The sequence below is a fragment of the Schistocerca cancellata genome, chromosome 6, assembly GCF_023864275.1.
Source record: "Schistocerca cancellata isolate TAMUIC-IGC-003103 chromosome 6, iqSchCanc2.1, whole genome shotgun sequence".
Taxonomy (NCBI): domain Eukaryota; kingdom Metazoa; phylum Arthropoda; class Insecta; order Orthoptera; family Acrididae; genus Schistocerca; species Schistocerca cancellata.
This window is the reverse complement of record NC_064631.1, coordinates 318,627,128-318,650,856: the sequence shown is the minus strand read 5'-3', so window position 1 is coordinate 318,650,856 and position 23,729 is coordinate 318,627,128. Positions and strand designations below refer to the sequence as shown.

The window sequence follows — 23,729 nt, the reverse complement described above, 5'->3', positions numbered from 1 at the left end:
ATCAGCTTTTCCTGTCTAAAAAATTATTTCCTTACAAAAAAGAAGGCAGATTGGAAGTAGAAAGTAAGCGTGGAAAGTTAAACAGATGAGCTGAAGAAAGCATGCAGCATGGAAAAGGGAATTTCTCAAATAATACTGTATGAGCATCAACGAATGTTCCTCATTGGAAATTTCTTGAACCCCATCTGTTTCAAATTCTGCCACTGTTTCAATGACAAACATCATTTCTGCCACTACTCTTTTCAGTACTTTCACCACATATTACCAAGGACAACAACTAAACTTTCTGTTACTTGAGTTTTTCGTAAATCTGCACCAAAAGATGTTATTATCAGTGCTAGTATCACACACACTTTTCCACATTTCAACCTGCAACTTTTCAAGCAATTACTGAAGCAAAAATCTCACAATAACCTATGACATGCAATGTCCCATTATTGTGAATATTTGTCACCATAGAAGTTCAGTCATCACTTGCCCTACTTTCTATGTACAATTCTGCTTTTATTTCACATTTACTTCTAAATACTTTTCCAATTACAGTTTTTTATATTGTCATGAAATAGGGGAGAGAGTGTCGTGGATATGATACATGAATTGGGGTGGCAATAATTAAAACTAGGGTATGTCTCATTGCATTCTCGTGAAATTTCAGTGCACCCAGAAAGATTTAAGTGTTTGCTTTTCCCTCATTCTATTCAAGAATGGGATGGCAGAAAAATTGTTTGAAGATAGTTCAATGAGCCCACTACCAGACAATTAATTGTGAATTGCAAGGTAATAATGTAGATGTAGAGGTTGCGTTAAAACAAGTTTCCTCCACTGCAAGGATACTACTGGATGCTCAACCTGGATGTTCAGCTCTGACAACAAGGCCGACTTTACTGTTAATTTCATTTACTTCTTTGTACAAAAAGATTTTTACTTCTGTAAATTCGTTACTTATTTGTTGTTTTATGCTATCCTTAAAACTTTTCAGTTGGTGACTTATTGTAGATTCGAGTTCAGATATCTACATATACATACATACTCTGCAAGCCACTGTATGGTGTGTGGCAGAGGGTACCCTGTACCACTACTAGTCATTTCCTTTCCTGTTCCACTCACAAGTAGAGGGAGGAAAAAAGACTATCTAAATACCTCTATATAAGGCCTAATTTCTCGTATCTTGTCTTTGTGGTCCATATGTGAAATGTATGTTGCCAACAGTAGAAACAATCTGCAGTCAGCTTTAAATGCTGGTTCTCTAAATTTTCTCAATAATGTCCCTCAAAAAGAACATCATCCTCCCTCCAGGAATTCACCTTCTGAGTTCCGAAAGCATCTCTGTAACACTTGTGTGTTCTGTAACCTACCAGTAGCAAATCTAACAGCCCTCCTCTGAATTGCTTTGGTGTTTTCCTTAAATCTGACCTAGAATGGGTCCCAGACACTTGAGCAGTACTCAAGGATAGGTCATGCTAGAACCCTATATGTGGTGTCCTTGCAGATGAATCACACTTTCCTAAAATTCTCCCAATAAACTGAAGTCATCGATTTGCCTGCCACAATCCCCACATGCTTGTTCCATTTCATATTGCTTTGCAACTTTATGCCCAGTATTTAAATGGTGTGACTGTGTCTAGCAGGATACTACTAATGCTCCATCTGAACATTACAGCTTTGTTTTTTCTACCCATTCACATTAACCTGCATTATTATGTTATTAGGCACATAGTTCACCAAATCATGATTTACAACTCATTCTAACTTTGCCCATACTCTCTCTATGTTCATCTTACTGGAACTAAATGTTGTCAATTCACTGTGTAAGTGAGATGCTAACAACTGCTTATCTCCTCTTTCTAGCAGAAACACACTCTGAACGTTCTTCAGTGATTCATTATTTTTTGTAACCACAGTTGCTACAATGACATCAAGGTCACTAATCCTTGTCTCTATACTGATGCTGTCAATAACGTCCAGCCTGTTTGTAGCTATGAGCTCTAAGGCATTTGCATTGCATGTGGGCTGCCGAATTATCTGATGAAGACAGTTTTCAGAAAACTTGTTCAAAAGCACTTCACAAGACTATCTGTCTGTATCCACCACAATGAGTCCATGGATGTCCCAGTCTGTAGTTGAGGATTAAAGTCACCCAACTAGTATTGCATGATCTGGGTATTTATGTGCTGCTGACTATAGACTTTCTTTGAGTGACTATAGAATTCTGTCACAGTGGAATCAGGTGGTGGCTAAAAACATCCAAAAGTTAACTTGGTTTCACCTAGACCTGTTATACGTGACCAGATAACTTCACTGTCACATTCAACTTTCGCCACAATAGAGACAATATTTTGTCAGCTGCAAGGAACTCTCTCCCTCCTATGACATCTAATCTGTCTTTTTGAAATACATTCCATTATTCAATAAATACCTCTTACCTCAGGTTTCAACCAGCTCTTGGTTCCAAGAATAATTTGAGTGTGGCAACTTTTCATGAGGGCAGTAAATACCAGTTAATAGTACTGTAGAACAAAAGCAAACTGGTGCTTTTCATTTACCATTTTTATCTTTGATTTTAAATCAGTTAATTATCCTATAAACCTTATTTGTTTCATTTGGCCATAACTGGCATATATTTTGCACTTTGAAATATTTGCTTACATAATTTTCTTAAAACATTTTATTGCCAACTAAACCAAGACCTGTTACAGCTTTTCATAAAAAGCAGTCATGTGGAAGGAAGTACATGACATTTGTTGTTTTCGTGATGTGACATACTTCATAAATTTTACAAAAACTCTGATTAAAAATTATTTTCAATAATACAGAATTATTTTATTTCTATAAATTTTGCTAACTTTAAGAGTCATGTTTACTTATAATTATTCACTCATGTATACAGAAAAATATATACAAAGGTTATTTTGATTAATAACAGGCTCTTGAACAATCTAGAACTGAAATTTGTAATATATCATCATGTTATCCACCAAAAATCAGTCAGTCTTTGTCTAGAGCTCAAGTAGAGCAATCTTTGCTTCAGCTTCAAGTAAGACTGTTGTTGTTTGGAACTGAAGTAAGACAGTCCTTGTTTTAAAAGCAGTGTACTTTGTTCGCTCTTGGTACTGTGAACAAAGAGTGTGCCATTTACATTTTTTTTTTTATTGGAAACAGTGTCATTTAGCTGAAAATGCATCTGATATCTTCTACAATATCATCAATTTGTGGTCAGTGTTTAATATGTAAATTGTGGATGACTCTCTTCAGCAATGTGCATAAAGCTGATACATCAATTTGACCGTATGACATGTGTGGATGAGAAATAAACCACAATAGCATGAAAATTTGAATAACCATCATCACTTACACTTAAAACTCTGTACCTGAACATCATCTCCTAGACATCAAGAATATATCATTTGGAGCCGCAAATATATCGATGAAACAAGACGGATATTAAAAATTTTCTACTCATTGTAACAACCATTTTAGAACTGTTTCTCTGCCCTGTTGTATCTCACAAAATATAATTATGTATTTCAACAGCCATTTCAATCAGCTGAAGAAATGCAGTTCATTCTTATCAAGAAGATGTAATAATGACTTTTAATGGAACACAGGGAGCAGTAGTGTTAGAAGTGTGCACTTGTGCCAGAATTATTTAGTAATTGTGAAGATACTAAGTAAAAAAAGATACTAAAGAAAGAAATTTGTTTTAAAATGTGAATAAAAAAAAAGATCAGCAACAAATGGATGCAAGCAATTTGGACATACTCAGGTTGCAAACTTTATGGGCCACACTCATTACGAGAACAGTTGTGATCAACAAAGGAAAATGTGGGAAATGGGATCTAAAATGAAATCCATTATTTCGTAGGCTAGTCAGTATTTTGAGGTACTCTGATGAACACTCACCAATCAATATGCAGAGATGCAAGTCAGACCATGTTCAGAGAAAAAACACTTTGCTGTCAAAATTTTATTGGTAAATTGTTGAAGTATAAGTAACAAAGTTCTGCTGCTTTTCATTTATTATAATGTTGTTCTACCAAGAACTGATGGAAGATTCAGTTAACATGATAAAAATGGTGTTACACAGTATTACAAAAAACTTGGAAAAGTGTGGTTTTGAATAAATGCTCCCATAATACAACACATAGGTAAAAAAAGAATGGAATCACAAATTTCATCAATCAGGCTAGTATCATAGTGTCCTATTCATCCACAGTTTCTGTAAATCAGGTTTCCCTATTATAGGCTACACAGTCTTAACTACAGAATCATGGTTTGTTGAGAACTTAATTTGGACTTTCTTCCACATAATACTGACTGGGGACACCTAGAGCCTTTATGTGCACCTTTGGATTATTTGTCAGGTCAACGTATCAAACAAGGATTAAAGGCATAGTACAACTGCCACTGATAATTTATTTTCAGTCTCATCTTCCTTAATTGATAGCCAACAGATTAACTAATAATAAATATTTATTTTATGTTAACTAATATAAAATGTGTTTCTCAGGTTCAGATCACAGAATAATATAAAATCATAAGCAATTCAGTCATTCTATACAAGAGTGTTTCTGGTATCTGACAGGGGAGATGGGGGGGGGGGGGGGGTTGCAGGTCATATTAGTCAGAGGGAGTATGAACAACAAGCAGATTTAAAACTAGTGAAGAAGTCCTTTTAATAAACATATTAAGCATAAGAATGCATTTGCATAGCAATAAAAATTTTTAACTTAGTATGAATGCTCTCAAATTCACCACAAATTGGTCAATTACTTCCTTTTCTAACAACTTGGTTTTCTTCTACATAATTTCAGTGTACACTCATGAGGCACAACTCAGTGGGCCATTCTTCTCCCACAGTGTTTCCCAGCTATATATTTACTCTTCAAAGCATACTGAATAATCATTCCACAATTGCCATTGTACATGGAACAGTTGCTCAAAATATTTAGTGTTTTTCTCATGTTAGGGAAAAAGATATTGGTCTTATTAAACAGGTTAGCATTTTTCCTTCATAAATTTTACCATAGGTCCAGTTCTTTTAAACAGGTTAGCATTTTTCCTTCATAAATTTTACCATAGGTCCAGTTCTCTGGGAATATCATCTAATTTATGGAAGTTTGTTATACTAATTTTGCTCATATTCAAGGAATGTAGCGTATTTAGAGGAAAAGCTAGTGTATTTTCAGGTGAAAATCGAATTTTTTAACAATTACATGAGTGATTTGATTTATGATATTACCAGTGAACACTAAGTATTCGCTGTATTTTGTAATGCTGGATTGCTACTGAAGTTTTGCTTACAAATGATTCTATTTCCAATTCCTCTGCAGTAGCTTGTGCTTTTCCAAGTCATTCACTTGTTGTTATGTCTGCTTCCTTTCAGTCATTGCTGAGAATGTCAAGGATTCCTGCATTACTGCAATCATATCTGTAGACTTAGATTGCTGGACATTAGCTACTGGTTCCAAAACTTCCAAGTATTTGCCTATTGTTTGTAGAGCAAAGATAAACACTAGTTTAGTATTGGCTGACTGCAACTAATAAGACAGATTTCCTCATTGCATAATCTCTCTCTGCGACAGTTTTCCGAAAGCTCTCCCCAGCTCTGAGAAATGTTGAGAAAACAATCTAATGGATTTAAATTTTGCAGACCGTTTTGTTTCACACATTCATGATAAATTGGGAGTGTATTTCTGATGTGTGGTTGCTTCTATGAAAACGTTTATAGTGTCTTCCACAAAGGCAACAGTTTTCCTAATATCTGGCACTGAATTTGCATTGTTCACAACAAGGTTGAGTGTGTGGCTTGAGCAGTGAATCTATGAGGCTCAATAACATTTCTTTCTTTAAATGGCTTGTACACTGCTTTCTCTCACCTGTCATTGTAGACTAGCCATGGAGGCCAAATTCTATAAAAAATTGTGCTGGAAGATTATTAATTACCGATCAAGAAACTGTCAATTTCTTTGGCAATTGATGAGCCATTTTGTGCCTTTAGTTCTTCAAATTCTTCCCTGATTTTCACTTTCATTTTATGATATAACTGCATGCATATTGCTACTGTTCCTTTCCATCATATCTGTTATTTCATCAGTCAGACAGTGTAGAACAATGCATTTTAAATGTTAGTGGCTAAATTCTTCCTAATATCATCAACTCACAAATTTATCACTTCATGTTATATTTTTTGGTGCAACAATTTTCCAGATGATCCGTAACTTGCTGTCACCAGAATCCATTGTTAAATTCAATAAATCTAATAAAACACCTTCATCTGCCTGTTTTCCTCTAAGACGAATACTGTGTGCTGCAAAAAACTATACAGGGAAGAACTGATGACAGTATTTGCTTGTTTTGATTAATGATATTTTGATGTACATAAAGCAATTGGACATCCACAGGTGCATATTGAGAAAAGTTTTTGCTGGAGATGGTGCTGTTAAGAGAAACTGTGTTTTAACATGTTTCTAAGAGTCTTTATGCATATTCATGAATTTTGTGATTGGCCTAATTATAAATTATCCCAAAAAGCCTCTAAAAGTGCCACTCACACAAGGGAACAAAACATAGTGTTTACATAGGGTATGTTTTAGCAGCATACAATATACTAGCCATGGATGCATGTTGTTCTAACCAAGAGGGAGAAAATTTTGTTTGCAAATGGCTTATATCCACCCAATAATAATAATAATTCCTGAAGAGATCCAAGGTGTAATAAAAGTTCCTTCTTCTTTCCCACTTCCATGTGGGTAGCTAGCCCAGTATAATGACCCAGATAATTTTCATTGAATCATCTCTAACTACAATTTCCATACCACCTTTTGACACACAAGATGGTCGAGACGTTGAGCAAGAATGATGAACACAGACTGCTGTAATTAAGGTGCTGTTGTTGGATTTGATTATTGTTCAGTGCTACCTTTAGGTGATGATCATGGTACTTCATTTTTGTTACAATCATCATCACTTCCATTGTCATTATTTTGTCTCCTTTTCCTTTCATAAGCAGTAGACCCTACAAAATAGATAAATATAATTACTTCCTTTTATTTAGCCATAGAATGAAAATAGAGCTAAAATAAATGGACAATACATAGGCTTATCAGAAATATAATAAGTGCAAGTGCCAAGTACCAAAATTATTACTTCCACAAGAAATGATTATTGTTATTTGTGAACATATTAACATAACCGTGTCATTTAAACTCCTAGAATTTTTGATAAATTCAGCACAAAGCAGGTAGGAATTTTAATTCATGCAACAATCAATTTATGTCTGAAACTACAATAATTTCCTGTTGTAACTCTGTTGAGATATTCCAAGCACATTTAACCATGTGTTATCTGTTACACATTTCAGTAAAACTGTTCCAGCATAAATAACATCTATTTCCCAAGGAAGTGTTATAGGCCCTCTGCTGTTCCTACTCTATATAAATGATTTAGGAAACAGTGTAAGCATCCATCTTATATTGCTTGTAAATGATGCTGTCATTTACTGTCTAGTAAAGCTGTGGATCCACAGGTTATAGGGGATGATTACAAAGAATGACCACACAGTTCTAACACACTTTAGAACAAATTAATGATATGGTTATAATAGAAGGAAACATTCCACGAAGGAAAAATATATCTAAAAACAAAGATGATGTGACTTACCAAATGAAAGTGCTGGCAGGTCGACAGACACACAAACGAACACAAACATACACACAAAATTCAAGCTTTCGCAACAAACTGTTGCCTCATCAGGAAAGAGGGAAGGAGAGGGAAAGACGAAAGGATGTGGGTTTTAAGGGAGAGGGTAAGGAGTCATTCCAGTCCCGGGAGTGGAAAGACTTACCTTAGGGGAAAAAAAGGACGGGTACACACTAGCACACACACACATATGTGTGGATGGATATGTGTGTGTGTGCTAGTGTGTACCCGTCCTTTTTTCCCCCTAAGGTAAGTCTTTCCGCTCCCGGGACTGGAATGACTCCTTACCCTCTCCCTTAAAACCCACATCCTTTCGTCTTTCCCTCTCCTTCCCTCTTTCCTGATGAGGCAACAGTTTGTTGCGAAAGCTTGAATTTTGTGTGTATGTTTGTGTTCGTTTGTGTGTCTGTCGACCTGCCAGCACTTTCATTTGGTAAGTCACATCATCTTTGTTTTTAGATACACTTTAGAACAATATTTATTACTGATAAGAGCATACATTCATAAGCATTCCTGTTCAAAGAGTCTGTTGTGCCAGAGCTGAGTCAACCACCAGCGATGTTACCTCGCAGAGCCATGTTCCCATAAATCATCAGAAGATCAAAATAAATTGCAACAGGTTTTAAACAAAATGCCTGTATGGTGCAAAAAGGGGTAATTGACCCTAAACGATGAAAAATGTGAGGTCATCCAGATGAATCCTAAAAGGAATCCATTAAATTTCGATTACACAATAAATCACACAAATGTAAAGGCCACCAATTCAAGTAAATACTATGAATAACAGCTATGAACAACTGAAACTGAAACAATCATGTAGATAATGTTGTGTGGAAGGCAAACCAAATACTGCATTTTACTGATAGAACACTAAGAAGATGCTACAAATCCACTGAAGAGTCTGCCTATACTAAGCTTGTCCATCCTTTGCTGGAATATTTCTGTAGGGTTCTTACTGGATAGGATGGACAACGGACATTGAAAAAATTCAAAGAAGGGCAGCTTCTTTTGTATTATCATAAAATAAAGGAGACAATGTCACTGATATGATATGAAAAATAGGGTAGCAATTTGTGGGTAGATGTTTTGATGAATTTTCAATCTCCAACTTTCTTCCCCAAATGTGAAAATACTGTTTTGATATCCACCTACACAGAGAGGAATGACCATCATAAAAAAATAAGAGAAGTCAGAGTTCACATGGGAAGGTATGTGTGTTCGCTTACCTCATGTGAAACTGGTTCAGTGAACTTTTTGCTAGATACATAAATGTGAACTGTGCAGTAGTCATGTAGATGTAGAATTTATTTATCTATTATATCGCATGTCATGTCAGTTTGTATAGAGAACATCAAAATATTAGTAATGCTATTGTTGCCTAACAGATTACAGTATAATAAAATAATGTCTTCATTTAAATTACACATAAAAAACATAAGTTACTGAAGTATCTTGACTTCTGAAAACATGAGCAAGTAAGTATGTAATGTAACTGAACTCACCTTTCTTTAAAAAAAAAAAAAAAAAATTCATGATATTGATTTGATGGTTACAATTACTTTATGAAACAATCACAAATTAGGTAAATTATATACTCAAAAGCACTATTATTCTTTATCCTAAAATTAATTATCTTCCTGGACTTCCACTTTTTACACTGTTGTTGTGCACACATCTTTCCTTGTGCTGACGTTTGGAATATTTGTTGCCACTCACTGGGATGCATTAAGCCATGTGCAAAGGTAAATGTGTAACTGAAATTGTACTTCATATTTCCATAACGTGCAAGACTAGGAGTTTTATTGTCAAAATTCTGTACAAAAGACCATGTCAATGGAGTAAATGGTCATACTTGCTCTTATCGTTTCAAGAACCTGGTTAAGTAAGAAACTTTTTTGATGGTAAATGATCTAGTTATTGTATAAAAAGTGTTTATGATAAGTATTTTCCATCAAGTACTATCCAATGCTGCAATGTCTGAACCCTCAAGAAAGTGGTTTTGAATTAATATTTGCTCTTATACATGGATGCAGCAACTTAGCCTAAGGACAGAGTGTTTTAGAAACTCAATGTCTTTTAAACTTGTGTACAACATCTATGGAGTGGTTCCCGAATACTCATCCAGAAACAATAAAATTTCCTGCAGAACTCAAAATGCATTCTTCATTTTGCTGTCAAGAACAAGTGAGAAAAATAACAGCAGCTTATCTCAAAAAGAACAAAAATAGTATTTATTTTGCAACAGTAAGCAATTGGAAAACAATTAGGAAAAGACAAGTTCTGCAGAAAACTTCACTTTATAACATAACTGTAATGCAGGTAGTGTAACTCCTTCAATAACCTATATACAATCATATTTCAAAACATTCTCCACTGCAAATGCTCTACTTTGGAGTTACAACACACATTTCTTGATTATGACAGGCAGTTAACACGTATGTCTTAATAGTATTTTCAACTGACAGTGGTCATATAAAATAACTTAAACCAGTCAAAAGAAAATAAATCTTTAAGTGGTACTGGTCCCTTTTTCTTCTTCCCACTAAAACATCATCCACAATTATTTTATGGCATTAAAAGACTGCTAGGTTTTGCATATTTGCTGCACTGCATTTTAGTGTTGCAGCCAAGAAGCAGAACTTGCTTTGTTTTCTTCAAGTCACAGTGTGCAACATTTAATTCCTCGTATTAAAATATTTCAGTAGATTGTGTTCCAAGTTCCTAAATTAAAAGGTGGGCCAGTGACAAAATAAATACGTGATATGGTCTGTTACTAATATGCAGGGTGTAAGTCTACCATAGAAAGTGACATTTTTAAAATTAATATTTTAGCAGCAGAAAAGTGTTTTAATTTAAAATTATCTGGGAGTAACCACGTTGTTCATGGTTATGTCACAGTGCCTGCCAGTAGCACAGTGGATCGCTTTTGCCCAAATTTATTATTTCTACTAACTTCCCTGCTGACAAGTCAGTGCTGATTATATGAAAAAAACACCCACATCTTTCCAAACAAGTTCAAGTATCTTCTATAAGAGAGCAGCTGCCCACTTTCACTTGCTAGACATGCCCACAATGATATTTAGAGAGAAATCATGAGAAGACGTAAAATTGTACTGTATACAAAATGTAACTTTTCAGTTGGTGGGGGACAGGAAGGGGATGTGAGTGATATCTGTCTCCCACAAACATTACTCTTGCAGGTTAGGTAGCACACAAAACAAATATTCATTAGTGTTTCTATGAAACCAGGAGTGACACTGAAGTAAGGAGTGTTGAAATAACTTTACATAAGAATCATATGCTACAAATTTAAAAAAAAAAAAAAATACTAGTGTACAATGTTAGTGTGGTAAGAATTGTTTGCTAATGAAACCTAAATCAAGGGGAACCAAGGCAAAACCAGCTGACTTCTATTGATACCCCCACCTCCCAGGTCCTCTGCAAAAAGTGCCAGTTACATTGTGCATGTAGTAATTGTAAAATTTAACTACTCCTTAAGCTTCTTGCCACAGCAACTTTGTCTTGCTTTCCAAAACAAATGGTAAAATCAAAAGGGACTAATTTCATTTATTTATTCATTCATTTATTTAAAATTAGATGTACATCCCATCAACAATGAGAACCATTAGGGGTTTGGAGCAAGTCACAGTATCGATTCATAAGAGACAAGTAAATCATAGAGACATATTAACCATAAGTTATTACTATACTGCTTAGTGATATTCATGTTTATGCCAACTAAATTTAGCCTAGTAAATCAGAGAGGAAGCCAATACTTTGAGAAAAATTGCAGCTTTCTCAGTTATGCTAAACAGTTGCATTGGTGTTTTTCAATGAAAACAATTGTTTACAATTTCCAATCCTTAGTCCTGTTTACAGTACATTACTACCTGTTATGCAGATTCACAGTGAATGCTTATAAATAACAGAACTTTTCCAGCTTTGAACTGATATTCAGATAATTTATAGAATGAGTGGCTAATGAGTTATCTTTTTAGTTTTCTCTCAAAATGCCAAAGACTTTCAGTACCATGTTTTGTTACCTGTGCACAAGAGTACTTAATTCTACTCTGGACTTCATACAAGGAGATGATATTTTCATTAAAATGATGACCCTTAAAAAGACCTCTGCAGCAGGTGTAGTTATGTACTTTTCACAATATGCTTACTGCCACTTTTGATGTATAAATACTTTATTGACTTCAAGTACACTGCTCCAGAAAAAAAAAATCTAATAGGGAACAAATACATAATAAGTCAGCACTGTTGTTTTTATGTCTATGCAATGACATAGACTCGTAAGAGTTTCTTGTTTAGTTTAATTGTGTGTTGACTCCATTTTAACTTATGATCTAGCTGTACTGCAACAAATTTTACACAGTGTGCTTCATTTATTGTATTACCATGACATGAGTCTTTCTGAGGTTACAACTTAAATTGTTTGCTGTGAACTAGTTGCCACCCTGTTTGGCTATCGTTTGAGCTTTGTTTGAATGTGTTGTGTTTGAGTCTTGACTAGAATGCTTGGGTCTTCAACAAACACTATAGTTTTTGAACCATTCTTGAAGAATAAGACTGAACCCATTCCCAGTCTACGTGGGATTGCACATGTTTCATTCTTGCATTTTGGGATTTGTTACATGCTCTGTAACACAAACTGTCATTGGTACCCTTTTCCTTCAGTTATTGGTAATCCTCTACCTTATAAACCAAGGCAGCTAAGTGCAAAGCAAATGGTACATATATACTGAACTCAGTAAATAAATGCAAAGCTGCATGGGAAATTATTAAAACAGAAACTAACTGTTATGATAAAGTATAGCAGACGCCAATTTCACCTGATATTCTAAATGTGCATTTTGTCAGTCCTCAATCAGATAACAGCATAATGGAGAATGTGAGTAAAACAGAGGCACTGCTACCAGAAATGGACAGCAAGCAGACAGACAGATTTCACTAGACTTGTGTAACTGTGAAGGTGGTCAATGAATCAATAGCTAAGCTCAGTAATTCTAGAGCAGAGGATTACTATGGACCCACAAATTATGTTATTAAATATATTGGAAATCAAATTGTAATGCCACAGACTAAAATAATCAACAAAATTTTAAATGAAGGTAATTATCCAGAATGTTTAGAAATATCTGTAGTTAAAGCAGTACATAACTAAAGAGATATAGCATCACCAGATAACTATCGACCAATATCACTTATACTCATAATATCAGAAATAGTATAATACTGCATGCATAAACAGATGAGTCAATATTTTGAACATAATGATATACTCAACTCCTCACAGTATGGTTTCAGATCTAGCCTTTCTACAGTCAAAGCAGTTGAGAGTATGGTAGCAAAAATATACAACTGTTTTGAAAATGAAGATATTACCTGTACAACACTGTTGGACCTCAGGAAGGCTTTTGATATGGTCTCCCACAGTATTCTCATAGAAAAGTCTACCACTACAGAGTTAGAGAGAATGTCCTATGCCTAATGCAGTCATACTTGGACAATAGAAAACAGTTAACTAAGGTTAATAATCAAATGTCAGAATGTCTTCCACTTGTAAAGGGTGTACCTCAAGGATCTGTTCTTGGACCTTTCCTTTTCATTATTTATATAAGTGATTACCTGCAATTGCATCATGTGATGCAGTGCTACATGCTGATGACCCAACACTCATCACATGTGATACCAATCTTGAAAATGTGCTACACAACATGGCAGAGGCAATGGAGAAGTGCACTACTTAGTTTGAGGCAAATGTACCACAGAAGAATGATAGTAAAACTGAAGCTACTGTATGCAGTCTGAATGCTCCCAGTCATGATAACGAAACAGTAAAATTATCAGGATTTCATATAGATCAAAAGCTCAGCTGGGACACCCACACAGGGAAGATATGTGGCAAATTGACACATGCCATATATCTGCTGTACAAGCTGAAGAGCAGTGTCAGTAAAGAACTTCTGTTGTATGCATATTTTGCATTCTTCCATTCACACCTGAGTTATGGAATACGATTATGGGGCAATTCCTAGGCTCAAAATTAGTGTTTAAATGGCAAAAGAAAGCCATAAGGTGGATAGCAGAACTTAGCCCATATGAATCATGTCAAGATTATTTTAAGTAACTAAATATAATGACAGTGCCTGGCCTGTATATTTACAACTTCCTTGTCTTCATTAAAGAGAATCTGGGTAAATTTGACTGAAGGAGGACAGTTCATGACCATAACGTAAGAAGTGGACATATAATTAGTATGCCACATGCTAGGCTTGCAAGGACACATAACAGCTACAAATATCTTGGTCCTGTCTACTCCAAAAAATTACCTGAAAACGCCTACACAGTCCCAGTAAATAAATTTAAAACTAGTCTTTTGAGGTGGATCAAAAGTAAAGTAATTTACTATGCTCAAGAGTTCCTTGAGTACGTGACAAATGACCCACTTGCCTTATGAGAATGAACTATAAATTTACTGCAAACTATACATATGCCACAATGTGCAACTATTTTATTTTGTTTCATGTACTTACTGTTAATTATCTGTTTGATTATTTATTTGTCATTCACTGTACTACGTAGTTCATTTATCTTGTAATTGATCTATTAGGAAACTTCTTGTTATTGACATTGGCACAAATATGTATTCTATCCATCCTGGATTATTATATTGTAGTTAATAATGTTTTTCATGTCAAACATTATATTATTATTATTATTATTATTATTGTTATTATTACTATTATGTGAATACTGATGCCACCAATTGCATGTAAATATGCTCAACAGTGGAATAAAACATTTGTATTTATAATTATCTACAGCTATTACCAGTACACATCCTAAGCATAGAGAAAGTTTACACAAATGTAAAGTGAATAAAAGACTTCATTCTGAAATTTTCAATATTCAAACATTATAACAATCATCTATTTCATCAGTTTTTATCAAAATTTACACTTGATGAAATGCATTAATATGATAATAAGGTTTTCTGTTTCTTTAACAATATTGTTGATATTCCAACCTGGAGATTCCATTGTTTTCTTTTTGCTTCATGTTCTGACTGCTGATGTTTCCGTGTTCTAGGGGAGATCGTAATACAACAATATCAATTGCAGACCCAGATCATGGCTATATTACTCTTTCAATTCCAGAGAGATCTTTCAACACTCTACTGTACTGGTAACATACATGTGTTGGATTTTTAATAATGTCTGAAATTTTTAAGAATGATGCCTCTAATTGTTGACGGACATGGAAGATTAAGATCTCTTATAAGACAGCTTAAATTTGTTTTTGATTATGGACTGAAGAACACAAATAATAATTCAAATAAAACTATTTTGTTGTCCATGTACAAATAAGTTAATGAAATGGTGATGTGTGTGTGGGCATTTGTTTTTTTATTTTGCACTCAGTGAGCTGAGACAGCATGTAAACCAAATGGTCAGTGGGGTAGATTATTACTATTTTATTTTCAGTGCTTGTAAAGGCATTTCTGATGAACTGTCCTATATCTAAAGCTTTAATTTCAAATCAGCCATTGTACATTTTTGTGGTGTTACAACAGCTTCATTTGAGACCTAAGTTAGTGAACTGCATGTAGTCCGCTAAATGTGATAAAATCACTACAATAAACATGTTCAAGTGGAAGAACGTTGCAGTAGTTATGCAGATACGGAGATATTTGTGTGAGGTATGCTAAATAAGAGACTGCTTCAAAACAATTTTCAGTCCAAAGACGATAACAACAAGAAAATTTTCCTTGACATGCTATCTGTACCTTTAAATGGCTGTACAATGCTCTTTGATTTACAACATGTATATCTATGTAATGCCTGGAAATTTTGTGTTTTCATATGCATTTACTGATATATGATAATGAGTCACTATACAGCTTACTGGAACAGCTTTTTTGTAGATAATTTTATTACTTATAGTATAATATATGGTAGCATATTCTGAAGAATAAATGATATAATTATTTCACAGCGAAGTAGAATGCAAAGCAGGCTACTGGTTGCACTAAGCAGCAATACACATGTAAACCACTGTATACATTTGAGGAAGAGGGTACAAACCCTTGATAAGCATTTTGTATTTTAATAAAAAACATGAGTGATTGATAATATCTGTTTTAATTTACATTGTAATCTAAACAATAATTTATAGAGTAGGATAGTGACACTCATAGCTGATGCAGTTATTATATGAAATCCCACTAATGCATTACAGTCAAGATACTGTAGCTGCAGATTCTTCAACCAAACCCAATGTATTCATCCCTGGTGAGTAATTATATTACAGATTTTGAGGCATCTCAAGCTCAAATAGCACAACGAACTAGCCTGTCAGACACTCACAGGCCAACCCATTAACAAACTACTTATAATTTTGAATTAATTTTTAATGTTCCCAGCAACTCTGTTCATGAAGTTGACAGTCCATGATATAATCTGTGGGCTTGGCTTTCAGGTTCTTGTTTGTCTTTAACTAATAAAATACTCTGGAGTAAAATGATCGTAAAAACTAAAAAGCAGGTTGACATCATTTATTTCAGCTTTTTATGGAATTCCTGGCCTCATCATCACCACCTTCAGTTCCTGGGGTTAGGCTAACTGCCTATTCTGTCTTCAAATGTTATTGTTGATCACATGTCATTTTGTGTCTACCAGGGTTTCTTCTTTCTCAGAGACCATATCCTAACAGTTGTTTTTTCTCCTGGCATTCAGCTTACATGCTCTTTCCATCTATTTCTAAATTTCTCTATTGTGTTGTTCATCTCCTCAACATTAAATTCTTCTCTAATTTGTTAATTCCTAATTCACTCTTGGCATGTACACCTTTTCACAGCTCTTAGAAATCTTATTTCAGCTGCCCGTATTTTGCTTTTTTCCCTCTTTGTGAGAATCCAAGGTTCACTCCTGTACAAAAGATACACACTTTTATGTCACTGCATTTTTCCCTTCTTACTCCATTCTTTAAGGTTCTATTAATACTGGCACTACATACTGAAACTGATGAAAGCTTGTTTCTATATCTGTCTGCAGAGTGGCCTAAAATGGAACACACATGTTAAAGTCCTTACAGCTAAACTATCATCAATCTTTTATATGCTATGGGTACTTAACACAAGCTGTAACAGATAAACAGTAATACAGGCATATCACCAACACTTCCAGTCTGCAATCACACACGGAGTAATATTCTGAGGGAATGTACCTTGAAGTCAGTCTTTGTTCAAGACACAAAGATGAGCTATAAGAGTCATACGCAATGTAAAGAACCAAGATGCATGTCATCCTTTTTTCCCACAAAGATACTGAACATTCTATTTGTATACATATTTGAAGCGATAGTCTTTACAAGAGAATATTTAGGAACTTCCAATGCAAACACCAGCATGGTTTTAGAAAACAAAAAACAACTACCACAGCTATTTCTGAGTATCTCAACAAAACCTTAAAAGCACTGGATAATAAGGAAATCTCTACTGGTATCTTTTAGATTTATCCATAGCCTTTGATGTAACTGCCCATACCTACTCCTTAAGAAGCTAGCAAATAAAGGTATAAGAGGAACTGCAAACAAATGGTTAGAATCTTACCTGTCAAACAGATTACGAAAAGTTGAAATTAATTTTGAAAAAAAGAATACAAGCACCCATCAATGTACTGTCCACTCCTCTGACACAATGCCTATTAGATATGGTGTGCCACAAGGATCAATCCTGGGACCCATACTGTTTCTGCTTTACACTGATCACATAATCACGAAGCTTGCTACAGGACATACCACACTATTTGCTGATGACATGAGTATACTAATAACAGGTACTGATACAGAGGACCACAACCAAAAAATTAAACCGCTTATGTCAACACTCAGCAAATGGTTCAACGAAAACAAACTGATTATAAATATACAGAAAACAACACACATCAACTTCAGACTCTCATCCCAAAAACAAGAAATGCTCAATGTGATTCTAAATAACCAAGATCTTATGTGTGTGGGCTCTGTCAAGTTTCTTGGCATATGGCTTGAAGAAAATCTTAAGTGTGGGACTCACACAAATTATATCTCAAAAAAGCTATCAACTGTGTGTTACATTTTAAGGATACTCAAAAAATCAATCACAAAATCTGTTTCATACATGTATATTATGCTTACTTCCACTCTACATTACAGTATGGAATCATATTTTTTTCAAAATGCAAAAAAAGGCAATACGCATACTATGTAACCTAAGACATAATCAATCATGCAGACAACATTTCAAAACAAATGGCATTATGACACTGCCCTCTGCTTACATTTATAATATCGTCTCATTCGTCAAGTCATACCTGTTAAACAATGACTGCACATTAAAATTCAATGGAGATATTCATAACTATGCAACAAGGCAACAATCTGACCTGCATATGATTCAGTCCAGAACTACCTGCTATCAGAAAAGTGTTCTAAATGTTGGGATACAAATGTATAATAATTTACCAAATGAAATCAAAGCAACAAAGAACCCAAGAACCTTCACACATAAGTTAAAAAAATATCTCTTGGACCAATGCTTTTATGCAGTTGATCATTTTTTTTGAAAGGGGTTAAAATTGTAAACAATTTTATAATAAATGTTCAGTCAGGTCTGAAAATTATATACTGTGCACATCTATGAAATATACTGGATTATTTTACTAGTTCATTTGTATTGGCTGTTTTTATTTTACTATACAACATTTGTACGTACTGTTTTGTTAAAGATAGACAATTTCCTCATTACAAAATAATGTAAAATCAATTTATTAAAAATTATTTGCAAATATGTTCTCTTGAACTGTCCAATATCATATGTACAACCGTACAATTCTATGATTCGTATTGACTGTTTTGTTTAAGATAAATAATTTCCTCACTACAAAATAATGTAAAAATCAATTTGTAAAAATTACTTGTAAATATGCTGTCTTGACCTATCAGATATCATATATACAACTGTACAATACTATGATTGCCTGGATCAGTAAAATGCAATACTATACAATGCATATCAGCAAAACAGCTCTGTGCACATACATGGAACAAGAAACAGCAATAACATCCATGTATCCTATGCCAGGACATCAACCTATCAGAAAAGTGTTCTCCATAGAGGTACACAATTATATAATCACCTTCCTAACAACATCTAATTATTAAAGTAAGACTGTTCAAAAAAAGTTTAAGTCATTTCTGGTGGATCAAGGCTTCTACTCAGTAAATGAATTCCTCACCAATTGAACTGGAATCTTATAATGTAAAATTTCAAATGTAATGTGTGATAGATCACACTAGTTGTATGTATGATATTGTATTAACATAGTCATTTGCATTTACATTTAACTTGTAATAAATTCTATTATTGTACATGATTGTGTGTGTGAAAACCTTCTCTGAATTGTTTATTGACTTGTCCTATAGCTGTACAAGATGTTGCAGGACCAAAATTAAATAAATAAATAAATATGTTTGTTACTTATTTGGTTTGCTAAATAATTAACAGTATTAACTTCTCAATTTTTCTGTTACTGACAACAATTTTTGATCTGACTGGCTCAATTCTTTTAAATGCCATTATCTTCATTTTATTAACTGAGATTTTCATATTGTATTCTTTGCCCAGATTTTTTTAATACCAAATGCAATAAACTCTACAAAATGGCAGGTGTTTATGGTTCCATACTGTGATTTCTGTAACCTAGGATGCATTTCTTGTTTCCATCTTAAGATGTTGTTGACGTATACAGGGTGAAGCAAAATTTGCACTTTCGGGTTCGCTGCAATACTCCTCACATGCCAGTGATAAAAAAAAAATCTCTCAGAAATTTTTTACTTCCATCGAGTACATTTGACAGAAAAAAGATGTTAAACTGGCAATCTGGCAACAGTGTAACCAAATGTATGGTAACTACCTCTGTCAGCAAACATTAGTTGTACTGTACAATTGGTGCAGTGGATAGTGTTTTGGGTTAGCATGCAGGAGGTCAAGGGTTCGATCTTGGGTTGGGGCACATTTTTTTAATTTGGTAATTTCAGTCTCACATTTCATACAGTATTATCCACCATTTCTTACATCACAAGTATTCTAAATTTACAACATTTTGTAATGCTGAACATAACAAATACATGGTTAGACAAATAAGAGAGAGACCTGTCATAGGGAAGAATAAATACAAAAACAATATCAGTTTTGAGATGCTTGATGATAAGGCACTATGGAAGCTGGTGCACAGTATTTACATGGCATGGAATGGGTCCTCTGGTCCAACTGAACCAATCATTGACTGGTAATGGTTATGTTGCACTACTTGGAGATCATTTGTAGCCATTCTTGGACTTCCCATTTCCAAACAACGATGGAAATTTTATGGATGGCAACGCGCCTTGTCACCAGGTCTTAATGGTTCGCGACTGGTTTGAAGGTCATTCTGGACAATGCTACCGAATGATCTGGCCACCCATCGAAGATTTATGGGATATAATCGAGAGGTCAGATGATAAAGTACAATAACACGTCATGTGCTTGTCATTTATACTACATGTAATATGACTCAGACATCGCATATCAGCTACCAGTGACAATAATAATATCCATATTAATGATCGCATGACCTTCACAACAGAATACGTTGTCCTCAGAACAACATATGTTCAAAGCAACCTCCCTGCACATCCAAACATTGCACAAGTCGCTGGATCATACAGCTCTGGACCCTCCACAGCAAAGCTGTGTCCACAGTAGCAAGAGAAGCACGAACACACACTACCAATTCTTCCACATTTGTCAGCGAAGTAGAGTACATGTGCTCCTTCAGGTGTCCCCACAGGAAGAAGTCCAGGAGATTTAGGACAGCTGAATGTGGTGGCCACATACAACTGGAGCTCCACATCCGAGCCATTTCCCTGGAAGTGTTCTGTCCAAATACTGTCGCACATTAGTTCCAGAGTGTGGAGGTGCACCATCATGTTGGAATCATATCCTCTGGTGAACATGTACTGGAACGTCTTCCAGCACATCTGGCAGATAGTTTGAGACCAATGAATGATACTTTTATGTAGTCAAGTGGTCAAGCAACATGTAGTGGCCCAAACACCTGTCGCCCAATATCCAGACCCAGACGTTTATACCAAAGCGAACTTGATATCTACGGTCGCGGGTGACGTGCGAGTTAACCTCACACCAATAGTGGGCATTGTGCATGTTGAAGAGACCCTCACAAGTGAATGTTGCTTCATCCGACCATATTATGGTGTTCACGAAGTCATCATTTGCTTCTTATTGTTGTTGTTGGAACCATTCACAGAATTCCATCCACTGATGGCGATCTGCAGGATGCAGGTGTTGTGTGAATGCGTAATGATAGGGGTGCAGCCCATGCTCGTGCAGCTTGTTAATGACCATGCGTTGCGAGACACGCAGCTGCCTTGCTATGTGTACTTTACTGAAGTTCTTGGTGTATGATCTCCAGAATAGCTTCCTCAATGCCTGGAGTACAGTGAGTCCATGGACAACCTCTGTCAAGTGGTGGTGGAAGGAGAGAACCTAATTCCCAAAGGCGCAGCTCCAAACGACAAAACACATTTTTTTTTTATCTGGTTGGCATTGACGAGGATATATAGCAGCATATTGACGAGGATATATAGCAGCATATTGACGAGCGGCAGTGCCAGCCCGGTTATCAGATGCACCAAGGACCAGAAGCATATCCACATATTCATCTTTTGTGTATGCCATACGAATGCCACACTGGTTTAGAGGTCTACAATGAGAAAATTTGATATGTGTATGAATGTACATTGGAGTCTGTCATGTGCACATTTCTCTGCTCGCAATTAGTCCCTGTCTGGTGGACAGCACATACAGTATAAACACACCATCAGTCCTGCGCACTGTTCCATCTGACGCGCATTACCCCTCTGACAGGTATTGTTCTGCAAGACTCATCCCAACATCACTAATTGAGAAATGTTAGGTTTTGAATTGCACTTTTTCCCTTATGGAACCAGACATGATGTTTCCACAATCCCATCTATAGAATAATAATAATAATAATGCATTGAGATACGTACTACACAGTATGTGGTTACCAGACTCAGTGTTGAAAGGCATAATTAGAGGGACTGTGCTGATAACGCTTACAAATAGTAACCGAGTTTGGACATTATTCGCAAAGCATGTTGCTAGTCCTACTGGTAACGCAAGGCCCTAATGAAATGTAATGGACCTGAATGAGGCAAGAATAATAGTACTAATCTATGGGACCACTGTAGGAGTGTACAAAGAAAACAGGTTTCATGTCTTGCAGATGAAGTGGCGTGAATAAATTCACTCACATGACGTGGAAAGATCTTTCAAAGCTGACCACTCTTCCATTTCTAAGATTGTAGTATGTAAGCAAATGTTTTCTAGAGGACCAGCTGCAGTCGCTGTTGCTATTTAAGATGCCAGATACTGTACCACCTGGACTACCTTTATCAAATAATAAAACATATGCCTCATCGAACCATCTACCTCCTACATGCTAACCCAAAACTCTATCCACTGCACCAACTGTGCAGCACAACTAATACTTACTAACAGGGGTAGTTACCATACATTTGGTTACAGTGTTGACAGATTGCCACTCTTTAACGTCCTTTTTCTGCCAGATGTACTCACCGGCCGAAATTTTGTGACAGGCATTTTTTTTTATTGCTGGCATGAGAGGACTCGTGCAGCGAAGTCCCAGTGTGCGAATTTTGCTTCACCCTGTATATCAAATAATGTCAGTAATAACCTGCACCAATGTTTGACCATTGACTCACATGTAACATATCGGAAATTCTTGCACCTGTTTGGATAATTTTTGTAGTGCCTTTGTATTTATCTTTCAGAACCATTATGATGTGTTTAAGATAACCTTGTTTCTCTAGTTTACTCCATGGTATTTACCTTTTTACATGATCAAAGGCTATAACAATATTTCTGAAGGCCGTATGTGTTTCAATATTAAATCATGCATTTTCTCTATTAACTTTTTTAATAATAAACACACTTTCTGTGAATGACCTTACCTTCCTGAAGCCATGCTCATCTAGTGTTTCCTAATGGCCTGTAGTCTCTTGCCACTCATTCTAGACCATATACATCGAACTTATCTCTCTGTAATTAGCACAGTTATTCTGTTTTCCAGTTCCAAAAAGGGGGAAGACAACTGTACTATTCCTTATACTTGGTATTTGTCCATTTTTTCCAGCACAAATTTAAGAGTTGGAGCATTTGTGACGGCAGCACCGTCCAACGCACGAAGGGCTGAACTACGGCACTGCCGACACAAGTGGGGGCACCTGTACCGTTACGCCGACTTTCGGCAATGGTGCATGGCACACTGGACCGCACGGGGACAAAAGCAGGTGGACAGTGCGAGCTAGTCGACGCGACGCGACACGCGTCTCTCAGTTCTCCCACCGCGGACCACGTGCGTCGAGTCAACGTGACTCCGCCGTAAACGCGTGCGCGCGGTCATAAACGCAGTCGCCGTTCCGCAGTGTGCACCATACTGTTAAAGTGTCTTTCACTCCTTCGCGGACGTTACGGCGCCTCCGGTCGCGCCAGGAGCAGAACATTCAGTGACGCGGCCTTTTGTCTCGCTCTGTCCACGCGGTCGCGCCACGGCTTATCACTGGAGTGTATACTCTCCGGGATCGGTGATCGAGCCGTGCCGCCAGTGCAACGCACCTGTATGGGCGGACATTAGCGGCGAATGGTATTTGTCATTTATTGTAACGCTAGGAAGAATAAATGTGTCGTGTCTCGAAACTGCTTTAGTTATTTTTTGTCACCAAGCCTCTCTCTTGAGCATAGTGCGTGGGCGCGGCGATAAACACTTGAAAAACACAACAGAAGATACATCAACCAATACAAAAAGAAGCACTTTGCACTTTCATTAAAACAGGAAAAGGACCTGCCCAGAGACAGTAGACTGTAGATGGAAGGAAGG

The 23,729-nt window shown here is 35.9% G+C and overlaps 1 protein-coding gene across 1 annotated transcript in view; it reads left to right on the top strand.

Annotated features, from left to right (window-relative positions):
- Window positions 1–15,754, top strand: part of LOC126191350 (lysosomal acid glucosylceramidase-like) — a 163,151-nt gene extending 147,397 nt beyond the window's left edge. The window contains exon 9 of the mRNA XM_049932189.1: window positions 14,797–15,754. Coding sequence (XP_049788146.1) covers window positions 14,797–14,896 — 100 coding nt within the window. The 3' untranslated portion in view covers window positions 14,897–15,754. The remainder of the gene's footprint in view (window positions 1–14,796) is intronic.
- The last annotated feature ends 7,975 nt before the right edge of the window (window positions 15,755–23,729 follow it).